Genomic DNA, 23487 nt, shown 5'->3' on the forward strand with positions numbered 1-23487 from the left:
TTGTACAATGTCTGTCATGCATTGTTAACACATTTCCACCTAGAAACGTATTTTGATGCATTTGTAGTCCCTTAGAAAGTTAAATTTAATTAAAGACCTTTCTTTCTAAATTCAAGTTTTAAAGGCTTCATTTCCAACCCTTAGATACTGGTGAGCAGGAAACAGCATAAAAACCTGAACAGACTACGAGTCACTCACAGGCTGTTCTGGTTTTATGCTGTTTGCACATACCCATTTTTACTTGGCTTATGAGTGGGAAAGGGTGAACAAAGTAACTGGCTGTTGAGAATAATGTATGTTGAAGTAGCTGCGGATTGAACATCCTCCTGAGTTTCAATGAAACTGTTAGAGCTGAATGATTCACCAACAGCTTGATTCAATTTCGATTTCAGACAGTCCGATACCGATTGTTTCAATTTGATTCATCTTTCAACCTAGTTAGCTCGGCTGTTTGTGGACAAAACCCGAGGTATTGTCATAGCCAGCTCGGCGTCCGGCTTCCACCGTGCTAAAACTTTGACATTTTCCTCTAACATCAAAGTGCTTCCACCTACAACTTTGAAACTTCATATGTAGATGCACCTTGATGAGTTCTACAGGCCACACCCATTTTGAGTCACTAGGTCAAAGGTCAAGGTCACTGTGACCTCTAAAAAATAAATAAATAAATTCTGACAAGCTTTCGAAGCCGAGCGTGGCACCCGTTATGCGGTGCTCTTGTTTTATTATATATTCACTCTTCTTCCTCAAAAGAAACATTTCTGTTCAAATGTGTTGCATGCCTAGATATCTTGGGCATTTGTGTGTTCGTTAGATATAGTTTGGTTAGTTCAACAGTGTTTTACTGTTGAAAGTGGGTTAAATGGACATTTGTAAGAAATATTAAGCAAGAAACTGCCTATTTTCTAACAAACTATGTAAATATTTCAATAGAACACATAACAAAAAAAGCAATTTAGGAACTCAATATTAATATCAATAAACTTCTGACTAGAAGATTGTGTTGACTACACAATTATATAATAAATAAATAATAATAATGCTGGCGACTTGAGTAGTTGCACTGGTGCTACCTCCTGCTAAATCAACATTATGTTTGCGTTTGACATGTTGCATTTGATTAGTGGTTGAGCCAGATTTAGGGTACGCCACGTCCGTGAAGCACAGTTTAAACGTAGCTTTATCGGGAGGGCTACCATCTCGAAACCCAAAATACTGCCACAGTTTTGATTTTAGCTTCTTAGGCGCATCTGATAATTTCAATTTATCTGCCACAACTTTTTCAGCCATTTTGACGATTTTTCCGAAAGTAGACCGTAACACGCTTATTGATTGGATGACTAAAGTAATAAGTAACCAATCGCGCGCATCGTTATTACAGGTAAAGATAAAACCCATACCTTCTGGTATCAAATAGTCAGAGTATAGCGCGCTTTACGTATCTATGTCAATATGTTAAAGAATCGAATCGAATTTGGTAGGGTTGGTATCGTAATCGAATCGACCCATTTAAAACCGATTTTCAATGCATCGGATCGAATCGTTGCAGCTCTAGAAACTGTAGATGTTATACTCTCTGAAACATTTGGGCCTTGCTCTGTGAAAAAGGGGTTTAATGCATGTGCAGTCTGCACAGGCTAATCAGTGACGACACTTTCCGCTTTTATGATATTGTTCGTTTCCAGCAAGTCTCTTTTTAGCAAAATCAAGTTTAGGCAGAAAGTGTCGTCCTTGATTCGTGTCCTGTGTAGATTGCACAGGCTAATCAGGGATGACACTTTATGCAAATGCATAAGTGCTACTCATTTCTTTTTATGCCCCTGAAGGAGGGCATATAGTGATCAGACTGTCTGTCTGTCGGTCCGTCTGTCTGTCACACTTTGCGTTTAGGTTTCGAAAAATGTTCATAACTTCTTTGTCACTTCAGATAGCAATTTCATATTTGGCATGCATGTGTATAATGACAAGGCCTTACGCACACAAATATTGACTCCTGTGACCTTTAACTTGGGGTCCGCGGTTTGGTTTCGAAATCTGTGTTTAGGTTTCGAAAAATCTCATAACTTCTTTCAAGCTTTTACAGGGGGCATAAGTCATCCTATGGTGACAGCTCTTGTTATTTATTTACTTCTCTCCAAACTAATCTTATTCCCTTCTATAAATATTTTGCAAGAATGCTAAAAACAACACCTCTTTTCCCCTAAAAATGAGGACAAAGGATCCCTATCCCCAAGAGGTGAGAACCAGCATTATTAACTACATTAGATCTGGTTCTCTTGCAGGTAACCTGCCGATGATGAAGCCCGATGACATGCAGTACTTTGACAAGCTGCTGCAGGACGTAGATGAGGAGACACTCACGCCTGAGGAGCAGAAAGAGCGCAAGATCATGAAGCTTCTGCTCAAGATCAAGAATGGCACGCCCCCCATGAGAAAGGTGAGCAAAAAGGGCACGCCCCCTATAAGAAAGGTGAGCAAAAATGGCAGGCCCCCTATGAGAAAGGTGAGCAAAAATGGCACACTCCTTAAGAGAAAGGTGAGCAAAAATGGCACGCCCCCTATGAGAAAGGTGAGCAAAAATGGCACACTCCTTAAGAGAAAGGTGAGCAAAAATGGCACACTCCTTAAGAGAAAGGTGAGCAAAAATGGCACGCCCCCTATGAGAAAGGTGAGCAAAAATGGCACACTCCTTAAGAGAAAGGTGAGCAAAAATGGCACGCCCCCTATGAGAAATGTGAGCAAAAATGGCCGATGAATACCGTAATAACTCTATGTTTTCGGACACTCTAAGTTTTCGGACACCCCCTTTTTTAGCAAAAATAATTATTTTTCATGACTTAATTTTCGGACACACGATTTTTCGTCCATTATTTATGCCTCTAAGTTTTCAGACAGAATATTTTACAGTGCTATTTTACCAAATTTCGGTCCTGTTTTCGATATCTAATGACACTTCGATCATGGGGTTTTACAACAGATTAACATCATAAAACATGGAAGGTGCATGCCTGAGGGAAACGGACCATTACATTGCGTTATTGGGTAACTAACAGTGTAAACCGGTATTAAACAATGGTTTCGCCCGATAGCATAAGCGTTTTGACACTTACCAGGGCCAGTACCGATGAACAGTTTAATTATCTACCGCAATGGTCCTACCCCTTCTAAGTAAATAACTGGGACAAATACTAAACGCTTCAAAGTGTGATGCACCCTATTGCAAGTTTTACAAACAATTGAAGGTGTTAGAAAACAACTACCGGTATCTGAAATGAACAAACAAAGAATTCATAGTTTGCTTTTTTTGCGTTAATAACAGGTTCATACTAGCGAATATCGGTACGTCACATTCTCATCTTTGAACTCGTTGGTCAAAGTACAACCTTGTAGTAACTTTCTGTCAAATAAATAAAGCATTTAAAATTATTTAAGATGCAGTGCAGTTATATATAACTGTAATTTATACTATACGGCTATACTATTACCGGTAGTCGTTGATACAATTGACGCTTTTTTCGGACACTTCAATTTTCGACTCTTAAGTTTTCGGACACCTGCATTTTGTGATTATTTTTAATATCTATGTTTTCGGACACGAAAAAAATTAATTATTTTTAAGTGTCCGAAAACATAGAGTAATTACGGTAGTGTGATTGTATTTCATAATAGATCTACAGGTTCCTCTGCATCTTCAAGACTGCATCTATGGGCAGCCGATTCATACAATTTGAAATTGTACTTTAATGTATTTCTAATTGGTCGCGATATTTCTTATTTAATGGATAATCCGAATATTTGTAATGGATGATATGTTAATAGGTACTACGGACACCGAGAAATCTCAGGAGCACAATTTTTTCTCAATACCTGTAGGTCAGCAATGCACACTTGTTATGCCCCCGAAGGAGGGCATAAATTGATCGGACTGTCCGTCCGTCTTTCCGTCACACTTTGCGTTTAGGTTTCGAAAAAAGCTCATTATTTCTATGTCCCTTGAGATATAACCTTCATATTTGGTATGCATGTGTAAATGGACGAGGCCTTTCCATACGCACAAAAAGTTTGACCCCTGTGACCTTTACCTTGAACTAAGGGTCCGCGTTTAGGTTTCGAATTATGCGTTTAGGTTTAGAAAAATGCTCATAACTTCTATGTCCCTTGAGATATAACCTTCATATTTGGTATGCATGTGCAGTGCTCACTCTGGCCTTCAGAAAATAATAGCCATAATGTTTTTCCTTAAAAAAATAATAGCCAAACATATGCAGACTTTTCCGCAAAACGGTACTGAAGTCAAAAAGAAAGAAAAAACAATGAATCTCATTTTATCTATGTTTTATTTAATGTATATCTATTGGGTTTAAGTTATAATATACATATATGTATATATACAGTTACATACACATAAGAATTAAGGGCAGAGTCCCCAACCCACCCAGAGCCCTTACTAATTATACTATTTTTTATAGTTTTTCCAATTGCAATTTTTGGTGAATATAACTCAAAATATTATAAACCACACCTTCCGTATCACCGCATGTGTATTCGTCATTTTATTTTGCTATTATGAACTTCGAAAATAAATCATAATCAACGAAAAAAATACCGTATCCGAAAACGGTAATCCGAAAAATTGTACGCTTTTTGCACATGAAATATGCATAATATAAAATATTAATATGCATAATCTAAAATTTGCATATCGTTCGACTACTTTATCTCTTAATACGACATTTGCCATGGGCCGCAATATTGTAGGCAGAGGCCAATATCAATTGTAAATTATTTATTCCAAAAATAACACTTTCGCAATGCCAGTCATGTTTACATCAATTAACGTCACAGCGCGTGAGTTAAAATACATAGGCGCTCGATGTCAATGACAATGTTTTTTTTTAATTTATTGATTTATTTAATTTTTAGTTAACGTTGTGTATTATAATGCATACACATACTAAATTAATAAAAATCTTCAGACAAAACGTCTTCTTAAATAAAAGATAGTTCGACTATGTACATATATATTGACAAGGTAAATCACTCGCCATTTTCTAAAGCAACGGAAGTGCGTCATTATGTATAATTAAATCTCTGTCACCCCGCTCGCTTATTGCGCGCGCAGACCGTAACCTCGCTCTTTATACACAATAACAGCCACTAAACACTTTGGGCGCCAGATTTGATTTTTGACGTGCTGATTTTTTTTCTGCAAATCACCATGGCAGACGAAATCAAGTTAAACAATTAGTAAGGAATGATTCATGTGTATGCAATTTACAATATCTTTTGTTGATTGCCCCATTAATTGAGTGAAACAATATTTGCAAGGATTTATCACATTGTCTGTGGATGTTTCTGTTGAAACTGAAAGTAGATAGAGAAAAAGCGAGGTTCCCAGCCTGCGCGCGCATTTCAATAAGCGAGCTGGGTGACAGTGATTTAATAATGCATAATGACGCACTTCTGTTGCTTTAGAAAATGGCGAGTGATTTACCTTGTAAATATCTATGTACATAGTCTAACTATCTTTTTTTTAAGAAGATGTTCTGTCGAAAGTTTTTTATTAATTTAGTATGTGTATGCATTATAATAAACAACTGGTAACTAAAAAATAAACAAATAAATTTAAAAAAAAACATTGTCATTGACATCGAGCGCCTATGGTAAAATACACCACCTCAGTGTAATTCCAAACACGTGTTTTGTTAAAATTAGCTGGCCATGGCATATGCCGGGTCCCTTTGAATTGCGAAAACCAGGTTACCTGGTTAAAAATTGAAATCATTATGTTAAAGCAGACGACAAACAGCGGTAATTACGGGGATAATTAGTTGATGGCGATTAAATAATTATTTCATCAAGCAATGTTCCACGTAATCTAATTGCAGAAAAAATGGCGTGAAAAACAAAACCAGCCGACAATATAAGCGGCGATTTCATGACGATTAAAAATAATTGGCGAAAATTATCAAAGATCTAACAGTTACCGATAATTGGTAAAGCACGGGGAGATTAAAAACGTTTTTTCCGAAATATATCACTGCTGTCGGACACTGATTGAGAAAAACGCTCTAGGCCACAATGTCGCAAAAGTTATTGACGCGTGTATGACAATACACACTAACAGGGTCAAGTGTGTACACAGGTAATCTCGTTATCGATTTTTCCTGCTTGATGGCCCGATTTGCAGGCGTTTCGCATTCGCCGGACAACATTTAGGGGCAATTTGTTTTTTGATGTAGGCGGATAAAATAATCGCCATTTTTTCTAGACAATTTTTAGAAATAATAGCCAGTTGGATAAAATAATCGCCATTGGCGATAATGTCTGGCAGCAGCATGAGCACTGCATGTGTATATGGACAAGGCCTTTCCATACGCACTAAAATTTTGACCCCTGTGACCTTGACCTTGAACTTAGGGTCCGCGTTTAGGTTTTGAAAAATGCTCATAACTTCTATGTCCCTTGAGATATAACCTTCATATTTGGCATTTATATGGGGCATAAGTTATCCTATGGTGACGGCTCTTGTTTTATGTAAATTTGTCAGGCATTGTTTCTAACAGTGCACAATGTATGTCAAACATAGAGATTTTTTGTCAGGTCTATTTAACTGCTATCAAAGAGTATTGTTCCTTTGCTGATTTTCATATATCAACATTCATGTACTCCCTCCCCCCACAGGCTGCCCTGCGTCAGGTGACAGACAAGGCCCGAGAGTTTGGGGCTGGTCCTTTGTTCAACCAGATCCTGCCCCTGCTCATGTCGCCCACACTGGAGGACCAGGAACGCCACCTGCTGGTCAAGGTCATTGACCGCATCCTCTACAAGCTGGACGACCTCGTGCGTCCTTACGTACACAAGATCCTGGTGGTGATCGAGCCACTGTTGATAGATGAGGATTACTATGCGAGAGTGGAGGGAAGAGAGATCATATCTAACCTGGCTAAGGTAGGTTGTTGAGAATGTTGTGACTATTAGCCCGACCTTGTTCCACACTGGGCCAGCAAATGCTGCTGCTTCTTCATCAATCTTCATTATTAAGCTTTTCTTAAACCAATGAAGCCATTCACAAGAATCAATTAATGGTTGTAAATTATAACTTATATAAATTTCTATTTGTTAAAGTTGAACATTTTAACTGTTATTCTATACATTTCTATTAAAGCTGAACATTTTAACCTTGTATTCTCTGCGCAGGCTGCTGGTTTAGCCACGATGATCTCCACCATGAGACCAGACATTGACAACATGGATGAGTACGTCCGTAACACCACAGCACGCGCCTTCGCTGTGGTAGCCTCCGCCCTCGGCATACCTTCACTGCTGCCTTTCTTAAAGGTCAGCTGTTGATTTGTGATCTAAATGAGCCATGTGAAAAGGGGGTTGAATGCATGTGGGTAAAGTCTTGTCCCAGATTAGCCTGTGCAGTCCGCATAGGCTAATCTGGTACAACACTTTCTGCTTAAAATTGATTTTTACTAAGGAAAGACTTTCTTGAATGAAAAATATCATAAAAGCGGAAAGTGTCGTCCCTGATTAGCCTGTGTGGACTGCACAGGCTTATCTGGGATGACACTTTACACACATGCATTGAACCCCTTTTTCACAGAGCGTGCACGGCCCAAATGTTAGAGATAAATGTGAGTTATCAGTTTGCCAAAGGTAATTGGTTGACTCGTGCATTATGTTAGATTGTAACATTGATGTTCCAGTTGTTTAATGTCAGACTTAAATGAAATCATAATGAACCTTCATGTAAATATTAAAAAGATACTTAAAAATGCATATAAGATTGTTCAGTCAAGGTCACTGTTATTTAAAAAAAAGGAAAAACTGTTTCTCTTCAATGATTGTGGTAAGGAGATGATATGTTTTAATTAAACTTCATATATAAATACATTGTATCAAAACCTCTAGGGATTGCAAATGGGATGAAAATTTAGGTACAAACAGCGCTTACCACTTTTATCCACCAATGATGATTACATTGAAATAATGAAGGTAGATAACGTATATGTGATTTTGAAAGGATTTTAACCCTTTCCCCATCAGAAGCAAAGTGAAAATAGCTTTTGCTATCAGCATAAAACCAGAACAGCCTGCGAGTTACTCGCAGTCTGTTCAGGTTTTATGCTGTTTGCTGCTCATCAGTATCCAAGAGTTGGAAATGAAGCCTTTAAAACCTTGAATCTAGTAAGAAAAGTCTTCAATTAATTTAACTTTCTAAGTGACTACAAATGTGTCAAAATACTATCTAAGGGGAAAAAGGGTTAAATGTGCTACCTCTGTTGGTAGCTACAGATTATTGGGTTTTTCCAGTGTCAAGACATTTGTGGCGTTAGTCTTTTGAGCTTTTGTAACAAAGCTCATTGCAAAATAATAAGACCTGATATTAGACTAGTTGGATTCATGTTCAAGGTCACCGTTAGAGAATGCAGAAAAATAATTACTTTGCTTCTGGTTGCATTACCATACAAAATTGAAGTAAAATTTCATCATAATAATTGGAAACCAATCCTTATGGCTGAATGAGGTTTCCCTCTTTTACAGTTAACACTGTTTATCAGCACATGACAGCCATCTATAAAAAAAACTTCTGACAAGAGTTTAATAATTTTCATCAAATTAATTTTCATTTAGTTGAGCTAAAATGTTAATGTATATCTTTAACCCTTTACCACTTAATTATGTTTTTCTACTCATTCGTAGTTCCTCAGAAAGTAAAATTTAATTGAAGCCTTTCTTACTCGAATCAAGTTTTAAAGGCTTCATTTCCAACCTTAAAAAACTGATTAGCAGCAAACAGCATAAAACCTGAACAGACTGTGAGTTACACACAGGCTGTTCTGTTTTTATACTGTTTGCAAATAGCCATTTTCACTTTGCTTCTGAGTGGGAAAGGGTTATCCTAAGGTAATTAAGCACTTCATTTTTGTTTCCTTCCAGGCTGTGTGTAAGAGCAAGAAGTCCTGGCAGGCACGTCACACGGGCATCAAGATTGTGCAGCAGATCTCCATCCTGATGGGGTGTGCCATCCTGCCACACCTCAAGTCACTTGTGGAGATCATAGAACATGGTAGGCTGCTGTAACACATGCATTGTATGATTGATGGGAACTTCTGTTAGGATCATTGTGATCAGCTCCTGTCCTCTTGAATATTGCATTCAACAATGACTAATTTTTCACTTTGCGTATGCCCCCGGTAGGTTGGCATATAGTAAATAGCAGTCTGACTGTCTGTCAGTCCGTCGGATCGTCAGTCAGTCTGTCGCACTGTCTGTCAGTCCGTCCGACTGTCTGTCAGTCCATTGAACAGTCTGGCGTCTGTTAGACAGTCAATAACATTTTTTCGGACTTTTTTCCTGAAGCCTTGCAGATATTTACCATGATTTTTGTGTGCGAATGTATCTATAAGACTTACAGATCAAGTTTTGTTCCCGACGATTCATTTTTGATGAAGTTACGATACTTGGACTGAACAACTTCCTCTAAAATGATCTTGTTAAATTTGAGTAAGTGTTCCATTTAGTAAATTAAAGATTAATTATACCCCCACTAAACGAAGTTTAGGGGGGTATATAGGAGTGAACTTGTCTGTCGGTCGGTCGGTCTGTCGGTCGGTCCATGTCCGCTCTCTAATTCAAGTAGTTTTCATCCAATCTTCACCAAACTTGGTCAGAAGTTGTATCTAGATGATGTCTAGGCCATGTTCGAACATGGGCCTTGCTGGGTCAAAAACTAGGTCACAGGGTCACTTAGTGCATTTTAAACATTGAGCATGTTGTCCGCTCTCTAATTCAAGTATATTCATCAGAGCTTCACCAAACTTGGTCAGAAGTTGTATCTAGATGATGTCTAGGCCAAGTTCGAACATGGGTCATGGCAGGTCAAAAACTAGGTCATGGGTTCACTTAGTGCGTTTTAAACATTGAGCATGGTGTCCGCTCTCAAATTCAAGTAGTTTTCATCCAATCTTCACCAAACTTGGTCAGAAGTTGTATCTCGATGATGTATAGGTCAAGATCAAATATGGGTTCAAGATCAATATGGGTCATGCTGGGTCAAAAACTAGGTCACTGGGTCACTTAGTATGTTTTACACATTCAGCATGGTGTCTGCTCTCTAATTCAAGTAGTTTTCATCCGATCTTCGCCACACTTGGTTAGAAGTTGTATCTAGATCATGTGTAGGTCAAGTTCGAACATGGGCCATGCAGGGTCAAAAACCAGGTCACGGGGTCACTTAGTGCGTTTTAAACATTGAGCATGGGGTCCGCTGTTTTTTGTGAAGACAACATGCAAAATATTCTGTGTCAATGCGGTATGTGGGGGTATTCGTCATGTCTGTGACAAAGCTCTAGTTTCAGAAAAAGTTTTCAAAAAATACATTTCATAATATAAATTGTGTGTTTCAGGGCTGGTTGATGAGCAGCAGAAGGTGCGAACCATCACTGCCCTGGCCCTGGCAGCACTGGCTGAGGCAGCCACACCGTATGGGATCGAGTCCTTCGACAGTGTCCTCAAACCCCTGTGGAAGGGTATCAGGCAACACAGAGGCAAGGTGGGTGTGCCATGCATGGAAACTGGGTTATTATGTCATGCAGGAAAAGTGTTGTCCCTGATTTGCAGTATATTGAAACTTAGTTACTATGTCAAACGCAGGAAGCGTTGTCATCGTTCAGTGTATTGAAGTCTATGCCTTCTGGATTATTAAGACCCCTATTTTCAGCCCATGGGATATTTATGTATTGAAGGAAATCCATCAAAATAGACCATAACAAAAAAGGAAAATGTAGCTTTGGATAAATTATACCATAGCAGTAGAAGGTGTTATTTTAAATCTGTCTGTGGAGGTGTGACTGTCCTCCGTCAATTAATAAAAGTAAGCTAAAATTTCCTTGAACCCTCAAAGCACTGATATAAAGATATAGGACGTTACTTGGTTATGTAATAGTTAGGTTGAATTGTCTTTTTATTGCTTAACTCTTTCAGTGCGGGAACCGAATTTTAAAGGCCTTTGCAAACAGTTTGGATCCAGATGAGACGCCACAGAACGTGGCGTCTCATCTGGATCCAAACTGTTTGCTATTCTGATAGTATTCTTTGAAAAAAAATGAAGAAAATGCTTATTTTACAAATTCAGCAGACGACATTTTAGCAGACGACAAATTTCCCAGCATGCAAAGGGTTAAGAGAATCTTGCTTTAAGCAACTAAGATGAATAATAATAATCGTTTTGTATGTCCCCCCTCTCAGGGTCTAGCTGCCTTCTTGAAAGCCATCGGCTACCTGATCCCGCTGATGGATGCAGAGTACGCCAATTACTACACGAGGGAAGTCATGCTTATCCTGATCCGAGAGTTCCAGTCCCCCGACGAGGAGATGAAGAAGATAGTTCTCAAGGTGGTCAAGCAGTGCTGTGCCACAGATGGTGTGGAGCCTCAGTATATCAAGGAGAACATCCTGCCCCCATTCTTCAAGCACTTCTGGAATCAACGCATGGCTCTTGACAGGAGGAATTATCGCCAGGTATGATTATTATTGTTAGGTATGATATTTATTGTTATGTATGACATTTATCGCCAGGTGTGATATTAATCGCCAGGTTTGATATTTATTACCAGGCTATGTTCTTCTCATCTGTTATTTTCTTCAATGGAGAAAGATATTGAATTTTACTAAGTCTGTTTGTAACCATAAGCTAATTGGCCAAAAGATGTCTTGCAAAGTAAGCCTTGACTTAAACACAATTGTTTCTTTCCTCACTGTTTAAAATTGTCTTCATTTTTGCTATTTTATTGGTTTTAACGATGCCAAAAATTGAATTTTATTTAGTCACAAGGGTCCATTTGTAGCCATTATCTAATTGTTTGTCAGGCTGAGTAAATCATGACTGCAACACAATTATTTCTTGTCTCACAGTTGGTAGACACGACAGTGGAGATTGCCAACAAGGTCGGTGCAGCGGAGATCATCGGGCGAGTGGTCGATGACCTGAAAGACGAGGCCGAGCAGTACAGGAAGATGGTGATGGAGACGATAGAGAAGGTGATGTCCAACCTGGGGGCGGCAGACATCGACTCCAGGCTGGAGGAGCAGCTCATAGACGGCATCCTGTACGCCTTCCAGGAACAGACCACCGAGGTAGGCAGGCTTTTAACCCATTTATGCCTAGTGGACTCTCCCATCCTTCTAAATTGGATGAATTTATTTCCAAAAGTAGGGAAGTTGATTAAAGACCTTTCTTATTAGATTCAAGTTTAAAAGGGTTCAATTCCAACCCTTAGATAATGATAAGCAGCAAACCGCATAAAACCTGAATAGACTGCGAGTTACTCGCAGGCTTTTCTGGTTTTATGATGTTTGCACTTTGCAATTGAGTGGGAAAGAGATAAACTATTTAGTGATTGACTATAGAAGTCTGACTAAGCAAGCACAAAATCTAATATTAGGTTTGTTTTGTGGAAAAAAGGACTGAATACATTTGCGTAAAGTGTCACAGAATAGCCTGTGCAGTCTCCACTGGCTATTCAGTGATAAGACATTCCGCCTACACTGGATTTTCATATAGAAGAGACATTTTAAGAGAAAACACCATTAGAGCGGAAAGTGTTGGCCCGGCTTAGCCTGTGCAGACTGCACAGGCTATTTTGGGATGACACTTGACACACATGTATTTAGACTGATTTTTGCAAGATCAGACTCATAGTATTACTTGATACCAGATGATTCAATTAATGGTGGCATACTTCATGATAAGTTGTTAATAAAGAATGACAATTATAGCAAAAAGGGGCTGTGTGTTAAATCTAAATGAGCTGTGCTCTGTGAAAAGGGGGTTTAATGCATGTGCGTAATATGTCGTCCTGGATTAGGGTGTGCAGTCTGCACAGGCTCATCAGGGACGATGCTTTTGGCCTGAACTGGATATTTGCCAAGAAGAGACTTTCTATAAAATGCAAATATAATACAATCTAAAAGTGTTGTCCCTGATTAGCTTGAGCGGACTGTACAGGCTAATCTGGGACAACACTATATGCACATGCATTAGACCCCCTTTTTTACAGAGCATGACCCAAATTAATTTCTGTTTTGGTTGGACGTACAAATTAAAAAACTAAAATAAGGATTGTGTAAATGAAGTACCATGATAAATTTTAGATAAAAGCTGGTAGGTTTAAATTAAGCATAAAAGAAAATGTTGAACAATTACCTTCCCTATTCCTACGACAACTTCCATACATTTGTCTGTTCAGGATGTGGTGATGCTGAATGGTTTCGGCACAGTTGTAAATGCCCTGGGAAAGCGAGTGAAGCCGTACCTGCCCCAGATCTGTGGTACGATTCTGTGGCGTCTCAACAACAAGTCTGCCAAGGTGCGCCAGCAGGCAGCAGACCTCATCTCCAGGATTGCCATCGTCATGAAGACCTGCCAGGAGGTCAGTGAACACACAGGGGCATTGTGGATAGGGAATGTTGATAAGTCAGTGAACACACAGGGTTGAGGGAAGGGAATGTTGATAAGTCAGTGAACACACCGGGGCATTGGGGGAAGGGAATGTTGATACGTCAGTGAACACACAGGGGCATTTAGGGAAGGGAATGTTGATATGTCAGTGAACACACAGGGGCATTGGGGGAAGGGAATGTTGATAAGTCAGTGAACACACAGGGGCATTGAGTGGAGGGAATGTTGATAAGTCAGTGAACACACAGGGGTATTGGGGGAAGGGAATGTTGATAAGTCAGTGAACACACAGGGGTATTGGGGGAAGGGAATGTTGATAAGTCAGTGAACACACAGGGGCATTAGGGGAAGCGAATGTTGCTAAGTCAGTAACACACAGGCATTGGGGGAAGGAAATGTTGATAAGTCAGTAACAAACAGTGGCATTGAGGGGAGGGAACATTGATAAGTCAGTGAACACACACGGGCATTGGGGGAAGAGAATGTTGCTAAGTCAGTAACAAACAGTGGCATTGAGGGGAGGGAACATTGATAAGTTAGTGAACACACACGGGCCATTGTGGCCAGGGAATGTTGATAAGTCAGTGAACACACAGGGGCATTGTGGCTAGGGAATGTTGATAAGTCAGTGAACACACAGGGGCATTGTGGCTAGGGAATGTTGATAAGTCAGTGAACACACAGGGGCATTGTGGCTAGGGAATGTTGATAAGTCAGTGAACACACAGGGTTGAGGGAAGGGAATGTTGATAAGTCAGTGAACACACCGGGGCATTGGGGGAAGAGAATGTTGATAAGTCAGTGAACACACAGGGGCATTGGGGGAAGAGAATGTTGATAAGTCAGTGAACACACAGGGGCATTGGGGGAAGGGAATGTTGATAAGTCAGTGAACACACAGGGGCATTGAGTGGAGGGAATGTTGATAAGTCAGTGAACACACAGGGGTATTGGGGGAAGGGAATGTTGATAAGTCAGTGAACACACAGGGGCATTAGGGGAAGCGAATGTTGCTAAGTCAGTAACACACAGGCATTGGGGGAAGGAAATGTTGATAAGTCAGTAACAAACAGTGGCATTGAGGGGCGGGAACATTGATAAGTCAGTGAACACACACGGGCATTGGGGGAAGAGAATGTTGCTAAGTCAGTAACACACAGGGGCATTGGGGAAAGGGAATGTTGATAAGTCAGTGAACACCCAGGGGCATTGGGGGAAGGTAATGTTGATAAGTCAGTGAACACACAGGGGCATTGGGGTAGGTAATGTTGATACGTCAGTGAACACACAGGGGCATTGGGGGAAGGGAATGTTGATAAGTCAGTGAACACACAGGGGCATTGAGGGGAAGGAATGTTGATAAGTCAGTAACACACAGGGGCATTGGGGGAAGGGAATGTGTATAAGTCAGTGAACTTACAGGGACATTGAGGGGCGGGAATGTTGATAAGTCAGTAACACACAGGGGCATTGGGGGAAGGGAATGTTGATAAGTCAGTAAACACACAGGCATTTGGGAAAGGGAATGTTGATAAGTCAGTAACACACAGGCATTTGGGGAAGGGAATGTTGATAAGTCAGTAACACACAGGCATTGGGGGAAGGGAATGTTGATAAGTCAGTAAACACACAGGCATTTGGGGAAGGGAATGTTGATAAGTCAGTAACACACGGGCATTGGGGGAAGGGAATGTTGATAAGTCAGTGAACACACAGGGGCATTGAGGGGAGGGAAGGTTGATAAGTCAGTGAACACACAGGCATTGGGGGTAGGGAATATTGATAAGTCAGTGAACACACAGGGGCATTGGGGAAAGGGAATGTTGATAAGTCAGTAACACACAGGCATTGGGGTAGGGAATGTTGATAAGTCAGTGAACACACAGGGGCATTGGGGTAGGTAATGTTGATACGTCAGTGAACACACAGGGGCATTGGGGGAAGGGAATGTTGATAAGTCAGTGAACACACAGGGGCATTAGGGGAAGGGAATGTTGATAAGTCAGTGAACACACAGGGGCATTGAGGGGAAGGAATGTTGATAAGTCAGTAACACACAGGGGCATTGGGGGAAGGGAATGTGTATATGTCAGTGAACTTACAGGGACATTGAGGGGAGGGAATGTTGATAAGTCAGTAACACACAGGGGCATTAGGGGAAGGGAATGTTGATAAGTCAGTAAACACACAGGCATTTGGGAAAGGGAATGTTGATAAGTCAGTAACACACAGGCATTTGGGGAAGGGAATGTTGATAAGTCAGTAACACACAGGCATTGGGGGAAGGGAATGTTGATAAGTCAGTAAACACACAGGCATTTGGGGAAGGGAATGTTGATAAGTCAGTAACACACGGGCATTGGGGGAAGGGAATGTTGATAAGTCAGTGAACACACAGGGGCATTGAGGGGAGGGAAGGTTGATAAGTCAGTGAACACACAGGCATTGGGGGTAGGGAATGTTGATAAGTCAGTGAACACACAGGGGCATTGGGGAAAGGGAATGTTGATAAGTCAGTAACACACAGGCATTGGGGTAGGGAATGTTGATAAGTCAGTGAACACACAGGGGCATTGGGGTAGGTAATGTTGATACGTCAGTGAACACACAGGGGCATTGGGGGAAGGGAATGTTGATAAGTCAGTGAACACACAGGGGCATTAGGGGAAGGGAATGTTGATAAGTGAGTGAACACACAGGGGCATTGAGGGGAAGGAATGTTGATAAGTCAGTAACACACAGGGGCATTGGGGGAAGGGAATGTGTATAAGTCAGTGAACTTACAGGGACATTGAGGGGAGGGAATGTTGATAAGTCAGTAACACACAGGGGCATTGGGGGAAGGGAATGTTGATAAGTCAGTAAACACACAGGCATTTGGGAAAGGGAATGTTGATATGTCAGTAACACACAGGCATTTGGGGAAGGGAATGTTGATAAGTCAGTGAACACACAGGGGCATTGAGGGGAGGGAAGGTTGATAAGTCAGTGAACACACAGAGGCATTGGAGTTAGGGAATGTTGATAAGTCAGTGAACACACAGGGGCATTGAGGGGAGGGAATGTTGATAAGTCAGTAACACACAGGCATTGGGGTAGGGAATGTTGAAAAGTCAGTGAACACACAGGCATTGGGGTAGGGAATGTTGATAAGTCAGTGAACACACAGGCATTGGGGAAAGGGAAAGTTGATAAGTCAGTAACACACAGGCATTGGGGTAGGGAATGTTGATAAGTCAGTGAATACACAAGGGCATTGGGGGAAGGGAATGTTGATAAGTCAGTGAACACACAGAGGCATTGGGAAAAGGGAATGTTGATAAGTCAGTGAACACACAGGCATTGGGGTAGGGAATGTTGATAAGTCAGTGAACACACACGGGCATTGGGGGAAGGGAATGTTGATAAGTCAGTGAACACACAGGCATTGGGGGAAGGGAATGTTGATAAGTCAGTGAACACACAGAGGCATTGGGGCAAGGGAAAGTTGCTAAGTCAGTAACACACAGGCATTGGGGGAAGGGAATGTTGCTATGTTAGTAACACACAGGCATTAGGGGGAGGGAATGTTGATTAGTAAGTGAACACACAGGAGCATTGGGGGAAGGGAATGTTGCTAAGTAAGTAACACACAGGGGCATTGGGGTAAGTAATGTTGATACGTCAGTGAACACACAGGGGCATTGGGGTTAGGGAATGTTGATAAGTCAGTAACAAACAGGCATTTGGGGAAGGGAATGTTGCTAAGTCAGTGAACACACAGGGGCATTGGGGGAAGGGAATGTTGATTAGTCAGTGAAAACACAGGGAAATTGAGGAGAGGGAATGTTGATAAGTCAGTGAACACACAGGGGCATTGGTTGAAGGGAATGTTGATAAGTGTTGAGCACACAGTGGCATTGAGGGGAGGGAATGTTGATAAGTCAGTGAACACACAGGGGCATTGGGGGAAGGGAATGTTGCTAAGTCAGTAACACACAGGTATTTGGGGGAAGGAAATGTTCATAAGTCAGTGTACACACAGGGGAATCGGGGAAAGGGAATGTTGATAAGGCAGTGTACACACAGGGGAATCGGGGAAAGGAAAAAATGCGAATCAGGGAAAGAGAATGTTGATGAGTCAGTGAACACACATGGGCATTTGGGGAAGGGAATGTCGATAAGTCAGCGAACACACAGACATTTGGGAAAGGGAATGTTGATAAGTCAGTAACACAGAGGCATTGGGGGAAGGGAATGTTTATAAGTCAGTGAACACACGTGGTTGGGGTAGGGAATGTTCATAAGTCAGTGTACACACAGGGGAATCAAGGAAATGGAATGTTGATAAGTCAGCGAACACACAGGGGCAATGGGGTTAGGGAATGTTGATAATTCAGTGAACACACAGTGGCATTGAAGGGAGGCAATGTTGATAAGTCAGTGAACACACAGGGTTGGGGTAAGAGAATGTTGATAAATCAGTGAACACACAGGGTTGGGGTAAGGGAATGTTGATAAATCAGTGAACACCCAGGGTTGGGGGAAGGGAATGTTGATTAGTCAGTGAACACACAGACATTGGGGGAAGGGAATGTTGATAAGTCAGTGAACACACAGGCATTGGGGGTAGGGAATGTTGCTTTGTCAGTGAACACACAGGGGCATTGGGAGAAGGGAATGTTGATAAGTCAGTGAACACTCGGCATTGGGGGAAGGGAATGTTGCTTAGTCAGTAACACACAGGCATTGGGGGAGGGAATGTTGATAAGTCAGTAACACACAGGCATTGGGGGAAGGGAATGTTGATAAGTCAGTGAACACACAGAGGCATTGGGGGAAGGGAATGTTGATAAGTCAGTGAACACACAGGGGCATGGGGGGAAGGGAATGTTGATAAGTCAGTGAACACACGGGCATTGTGGGAAGGAATGTTGCTTAGTCAGTAACACACAGGCATTGGGGGTAGGGAATGTTGATAAGTCAGTGAACACACAGGGCATTGGGGAAAGGGAATGTTGATAAGTCAGTGAACACACAGGGGCATTGGGAGAAGGGAATGTTGATAAGTCAGTGAACACACAGGGTTGGGGGAAGGGAATGTTGATAAGTCAGTGAACACACGGGCATTGTGGGAAGGAATGTTGCTTAGTCAGTAACACACAGGGTTGGGGGAAGGGAATGTTGATAAGTCAGTGTACACACGCTATGTATTAATCCCTGTTTTTCTAGATAGAGGCTCATGTATTTTAGTATGATCACAATTTTCAATCTTTGTTATGTTTTCCTGTGCTCAGGAGAAGCTGATGGGTCACCTGGGTGTGGTGCTGTACGAGTACCTGGGAGAAGAGTACCCTGAGGTGCTGGGTTCCATCCTGGGCGCCCTCAAGGCCATCGTCAATGTGATCGGCATGACCAAGATGACACCACCCATCAAGGACCTGCTGCCTAGGCTCACACCCATTCTGAAGAACAGGTGAGCAACGCCCATCACTTGCCTAGCAACCACAATAACTAAAGTCAATCTTGTATTAAGCTAACAATCAAGGAATTAACCAAAAGTGGTCTCTTAATAAAATGGTCTTAAAAAAAAAGACCATTTTGAATAAAGTAAAATTATTGTCACTATTAAATTCATAGGTGGATTCTGTGACACAACTAGGTATCTTGTATAACATTTAAAATATATTAAATAATCAAGATATTAGTGTAGTAAAAAAAGTATCTTTACCTTGCAATTTGATAACTAGTAATCATCCTGCAAAACGCTGTTACTGTTATTGACAATAAATGTCTTTAAGAATTTAGTAATTACAAACAAATTCTCCATTATTTGGAAATATATAGGAAGTTAGTATATCGGTACTTTCTTTTGTTGAAACCAGAGATAAATGTATTCATTGCTTCCAAGCTTTTGCCAAGTAATTACAATTGAAAATCGGGACTGAACATGCATGAATCACTCAACATTAGTTCTCTGTAAAAGATACAAAAGACGGAGCTATGCGGGTGCTTTCACACAATTGGTTTAGTGTGTTGATGGCTAGGCAAAGGAAGCCTTTTATCGGCGAGAAAGTGTTGTTTTATGGCTTCTTGACATTAAATGGCTTTTCTTTGATCACGTCAAACTGACGATTAATCGGGGATCAAATTAATCCCTTAACGGTCAACAGATTTTCCAAGTTAACTCGTAATTGGTCCTTTATTCCAAGATTTGGGCATCAAATACACGAAAATCAGCATATTATTGCTGGGTTTTGGTATTATCAGCATTTTTATAAGTAATTGCAGAACAAACCAGTAAATAAGAAAATAGCAGCTGTGATAGAAATTTATCACATAAATATCTCTTAAGCAAAACAAACTTAACAAAAAACATTCATATATTATTTGTTTCTTTTCAGACATGAAAAAGTACAGGAAAACTGCATAGATCTGGTTGGTCGTATTGCTGACAGGGGTGCAGAGTTTGTGTCAGCAAGAGAGTGGATGAGGATCTGCTTTGAGCTCCTGGAACTACTCAAGGCTCACAAGAAGGCCATCAGGAGAGCCACTGTGAACACCTTCGGCTACATAGCCAAGGCCATTGGGTAAGGGGTTGTCAACATGATTCTTGTTCACACTCTAGATGCTATCTTGAAAGAACTTAAAAATGGTAAAGTAAAACCTTGAAAGTCCAATCTTTATGAAACTTGGTCAGAAGAATTGTTTTTATGATAGCCATGCTGATTTAGAAAATGGTTATGGTTTGTCCTTATATTACTGGTGAAACAATGCGAACACTGGAGGAATCACATTTTTAGTTAAATCTAAATTAACACTTTTCAGGGCCCTCATTTGGCCATTTTTGGGGCCTAAATTCGGCCCCATTCCCCCCTTAAAATAGTATACTTTTTCCCGCTATTTCAGCTAAAAATTCCCCCTCCCAAAAAAAAAAATTTAAAAAATTACTTTTCCACCTATGTTGCCAGCTTGTATCGTGTTATTAACCTTTGAATAAATGTATACTTATGTAAATTACATTAATATATAGCAATTTTAAGTGTTGAATGGCGTTGAAAAGATCTTCTAAAATTCCCCCTTTTGCCCAAAACAACGCGAAATTCCCCCCCCCCCCCCCCCCTTTAAGGGCCCTGCCCAAAGCCCCCAAAATGTAGCGAGGGCCCTGCTTTTTCTTATGACTTCTCTGTATAGTTCAAAAATTCTTCTGGTTTGTTGAAAAACATGGCTGCTGGGGGTGGGGGGCAGTTTCCCTTATGTGGCTATAGTGAAAACTTATTTACACTATATAAGCCACACTAATTGGCTAATTATCATGAAACTTTGTTCAATACATTTGTCCCATGAAGTATTTGCTGCAATGGAAACTGGGTCATGTGAGCTAAAAACCTAGATCATTTGGTCATATTTAAAAAAAAACAAACATGTTAATACTTACCAAGTCCAATCTTCTTGAATCAGCTCACACTTTTTCAGAATAGTCTAGTCCCTTGGCGACTAAGGTGAGTTCCTAAGGGCCCATGGCCCTCTTGTATGGGCCCTTTCGTATATTGACACTCAAAAATCCATTTCCTGGTAAAAGTCTAAACATGGTCTAAAGTTATGTTTAGGATTCCCAAAGGAGAAGGAAAGAACCTAGGACCTCAAGGGTTGGAGGTGGACACCTAGTCCACAAAACCATGGGGAATAATCATGGCTCACACTTCTTTTTTGTCAAATAATCATTTATTTTAAATTGAATGTGGATATTTGGTTCATGAATTGAAAGTTTAGTGACGTTTGATAATTATATTCAGTTAAAAAGAGTTACGCTTACTTAGTCTACTTCAATTGTCATATAATGGACATCTTGATGCATGTATTTCAAATTGCAAATAAATTGTTATTTAACACTTTCCTACTCAGAAGCAAAGTGAAAATGGCTGTGTGCAAACAGCATACTAGGTTTTATGCTGTTTGCTCCTCATATGTATCTAAGGATTGGAAATGAAGCCTTAAAATGTGAATCTAGTCAAAATAGTCTTAATTATTTAAAACTTTCTAAGGGACCACACATGCGTCAAATACGTATCTAAGTGGTAAAGGGTTAATATTTTATTATTTTAGTAGTGATCACATCACCATCTGGTTGATTTTCAGACCCCATGATGTGCTGGCAACACTTCTCAACAACCTGAAGGTTCAGGAACGTCAGAATAGAGTCTGCACCACAGTTGCCATAGCAATCGTTGCCGAGACCTGTTCGCCGTTCACGGTACTTCCTGCCTTGATGAACGAGTATCGGGTGCCGGAATTGAACGTCCAGAACGGAGTCTTAAAGTCCCTGTCCTTTATGTTTGAGTACATTGGGGAGATGGGAAAAGATTATATTTACGCAGTTACACCATTATTTGAGGATGCCCTAATGGATAGGTAAGAGATATATTATATATCATTCATACTGAAAATTAGTCTTATTATTATTAGTCTTATTAATAGTTGTCACACAATGATTCGTTTGTAATATTTCTTTAAGAAAATTCAATCTTGTAAGTTTTCAGTGTTACTGTGCACGGTGTATATTCACATTGAATTGATGAATGTTAACTTTTTTTCAATACTGCAATATTATGAAAGCTGAATGACATAGTTGCAGTGAACTTTTATTTAAGTCAGAAACAGAATCTTGTTATTTATATACAAATTTAATCTACCATTTGTAATTAAAAAACGCGCCTTCATTTTCAGCCTTACACTATTGTTAAGTTGACTTTCTTAATTGAACATAAGGACGATTGTAACTTGCCTGAATTGGATTATTTAGTTTTATTTTATGCTTTCCTGTGGTTTATAGAGAAATATCAGTGATTTAAAACTGATAATTTCTTTGTTTCAAACAGTGAAAATTATCAGTGAGAAGTATCCATAATTTTCATTGTTTGCTGTGAAATGACGTCATTTTTTGACGAAATGACGTCATTATCCCTGCAAAATTCGTTAGTTAAACTCTTGAACAATGTATATAAACTGTGAAAAATGCATTAAATAAAAAGAAAATTTGTTGGATTCGGTGGATTATCGATTTTAATTCACGAGTGATCATAGAAAACATATATTTATTTAAAATATTATTTTCTATGATCACTCGTGAATTAAAATCGATAATCCACCGGATCCAACAAATATCCTCTATATATATCTCCTGTATGGTAACAAAGGGGCAGGGTGCTGCTAAAAATGAGCATGGTGGAAAGGTGTATCAATCTCTATATATGGGCCATGATCTGTGAAAAAGGGGTTTAATGCATGTGTTGCAGTCTGCACAGGCTAATCAGGGACGACACTTTCTGATTTTATGATATTTTTTGTTTAAAGAAAGTCTCTTCTAAGCACAAATCAAGTTTTGGTGGAAAGTGTCTTCTCTGATTAGCCTGTGCAGACTGTGTGACGACACTTAACGTACATGCATTAAACACCCTTAGCCTGTGCAGACTGTGTGACAACACTTAACACACATGCATTAAACACCTTTAGCCTGTGCAGACTGTGTGACGACACTTAACATACATGCATTAAACACCTTTAGCCTGTGCAGACTGTGTGACGACACTTTACGCACATGCATTAAACACCCTTAGCCTGTGCAGACTGTGTGACGACACTTAACGTACATGCATTAAACACCCTTAGCCTGTGCAGACTGTGTGACGACACTTAACACACATGCATTAAACACCCTTAGCCTGTGCAGACTGTGTGACGACACTTAACGCACATGCATTAAACACCCTTAGCCTGTGCAGACTGTGTGACGACACTTAACACACATGCATTAAACACCCTTAGCCTGTGTAGACTGTGTTTCGACACTTAACGCACATGCATTAAACACCCTTAGCCTGTGCAGACTGTGTGACGACACTTAACACACATGCATTAAACACCCTTAGCCTGTGCAGACTGTGTGACGACACTTAACACACATGCATTAAACACCCTTAGCCTGTGCAGACTGTGTGACGACACTTAACACAAATGCATTAAACACCCTTAGTCTG

General features: G+C 40.3%; 1 protein-coding gene across 2 annotated transcripts in view; it reads left to right on the forward strand.

Annotated features, from left to right (window-relative positions):
• The window catches only part of LOC127855537 (splicing factor 3B subunit 1-like), a 66401-nt gene that overhangs the window by 32011 nt on the left and 10903 nt on the right, over positions 1-23487 (forward strand). For both annotated transcript variants that reach the window (XM_052391257.1, XM_052391258.1), the window contains 11 exons: positions 2283-2437; positions 6685-6951; positions 7201-7341; positions 8950-9079; positions 10419-10564; positions 11260-11532; positions 11926-12147; positions 13260-13442; positions 18748-18926; positions 19855-20040; positions 21590-21862. In XM_052391257.1, the coding sequence (XP_052247217.1) occupies positions 2283-2437; positions 6685-6951; positions 7201-7341; positions 8950-9079; positions 10419-10564; positions 11260-11532; positions 11926-12147; positions 13260-13442; positions 18748-18926; positions 19855-20040; positions 21590-21862 (2155 nt within the window). The remainder of the gene's footprint in view (positions 1-2282; positions 2438-6684; positions 6952-7200; positions 7342-8949; positions 9080-10418; positions 10565-11259; positions 11533-11925; positions 12148-13259; positions 13443-18747; positions 18927-19854; positions 20041-21589; positions 21863-23487) is intronic.

This window comes from Dreissena polymorpha, chromosome 13 (assembly GCF_020536995.1).
Source record: "Dreissena polymorpha isolate Duluth1 chromosome 13, UMN_Dpol_1.0, whole genome shotgun sequence".
In the NCBI taxonomy this organism is placed as follows: domain Eukaryota; kingdom Metazoa; phylum Mollusca; class Bivalvia; order Myida; family Dreissenidae; genus Dreissena; species Dreissena polymorpha.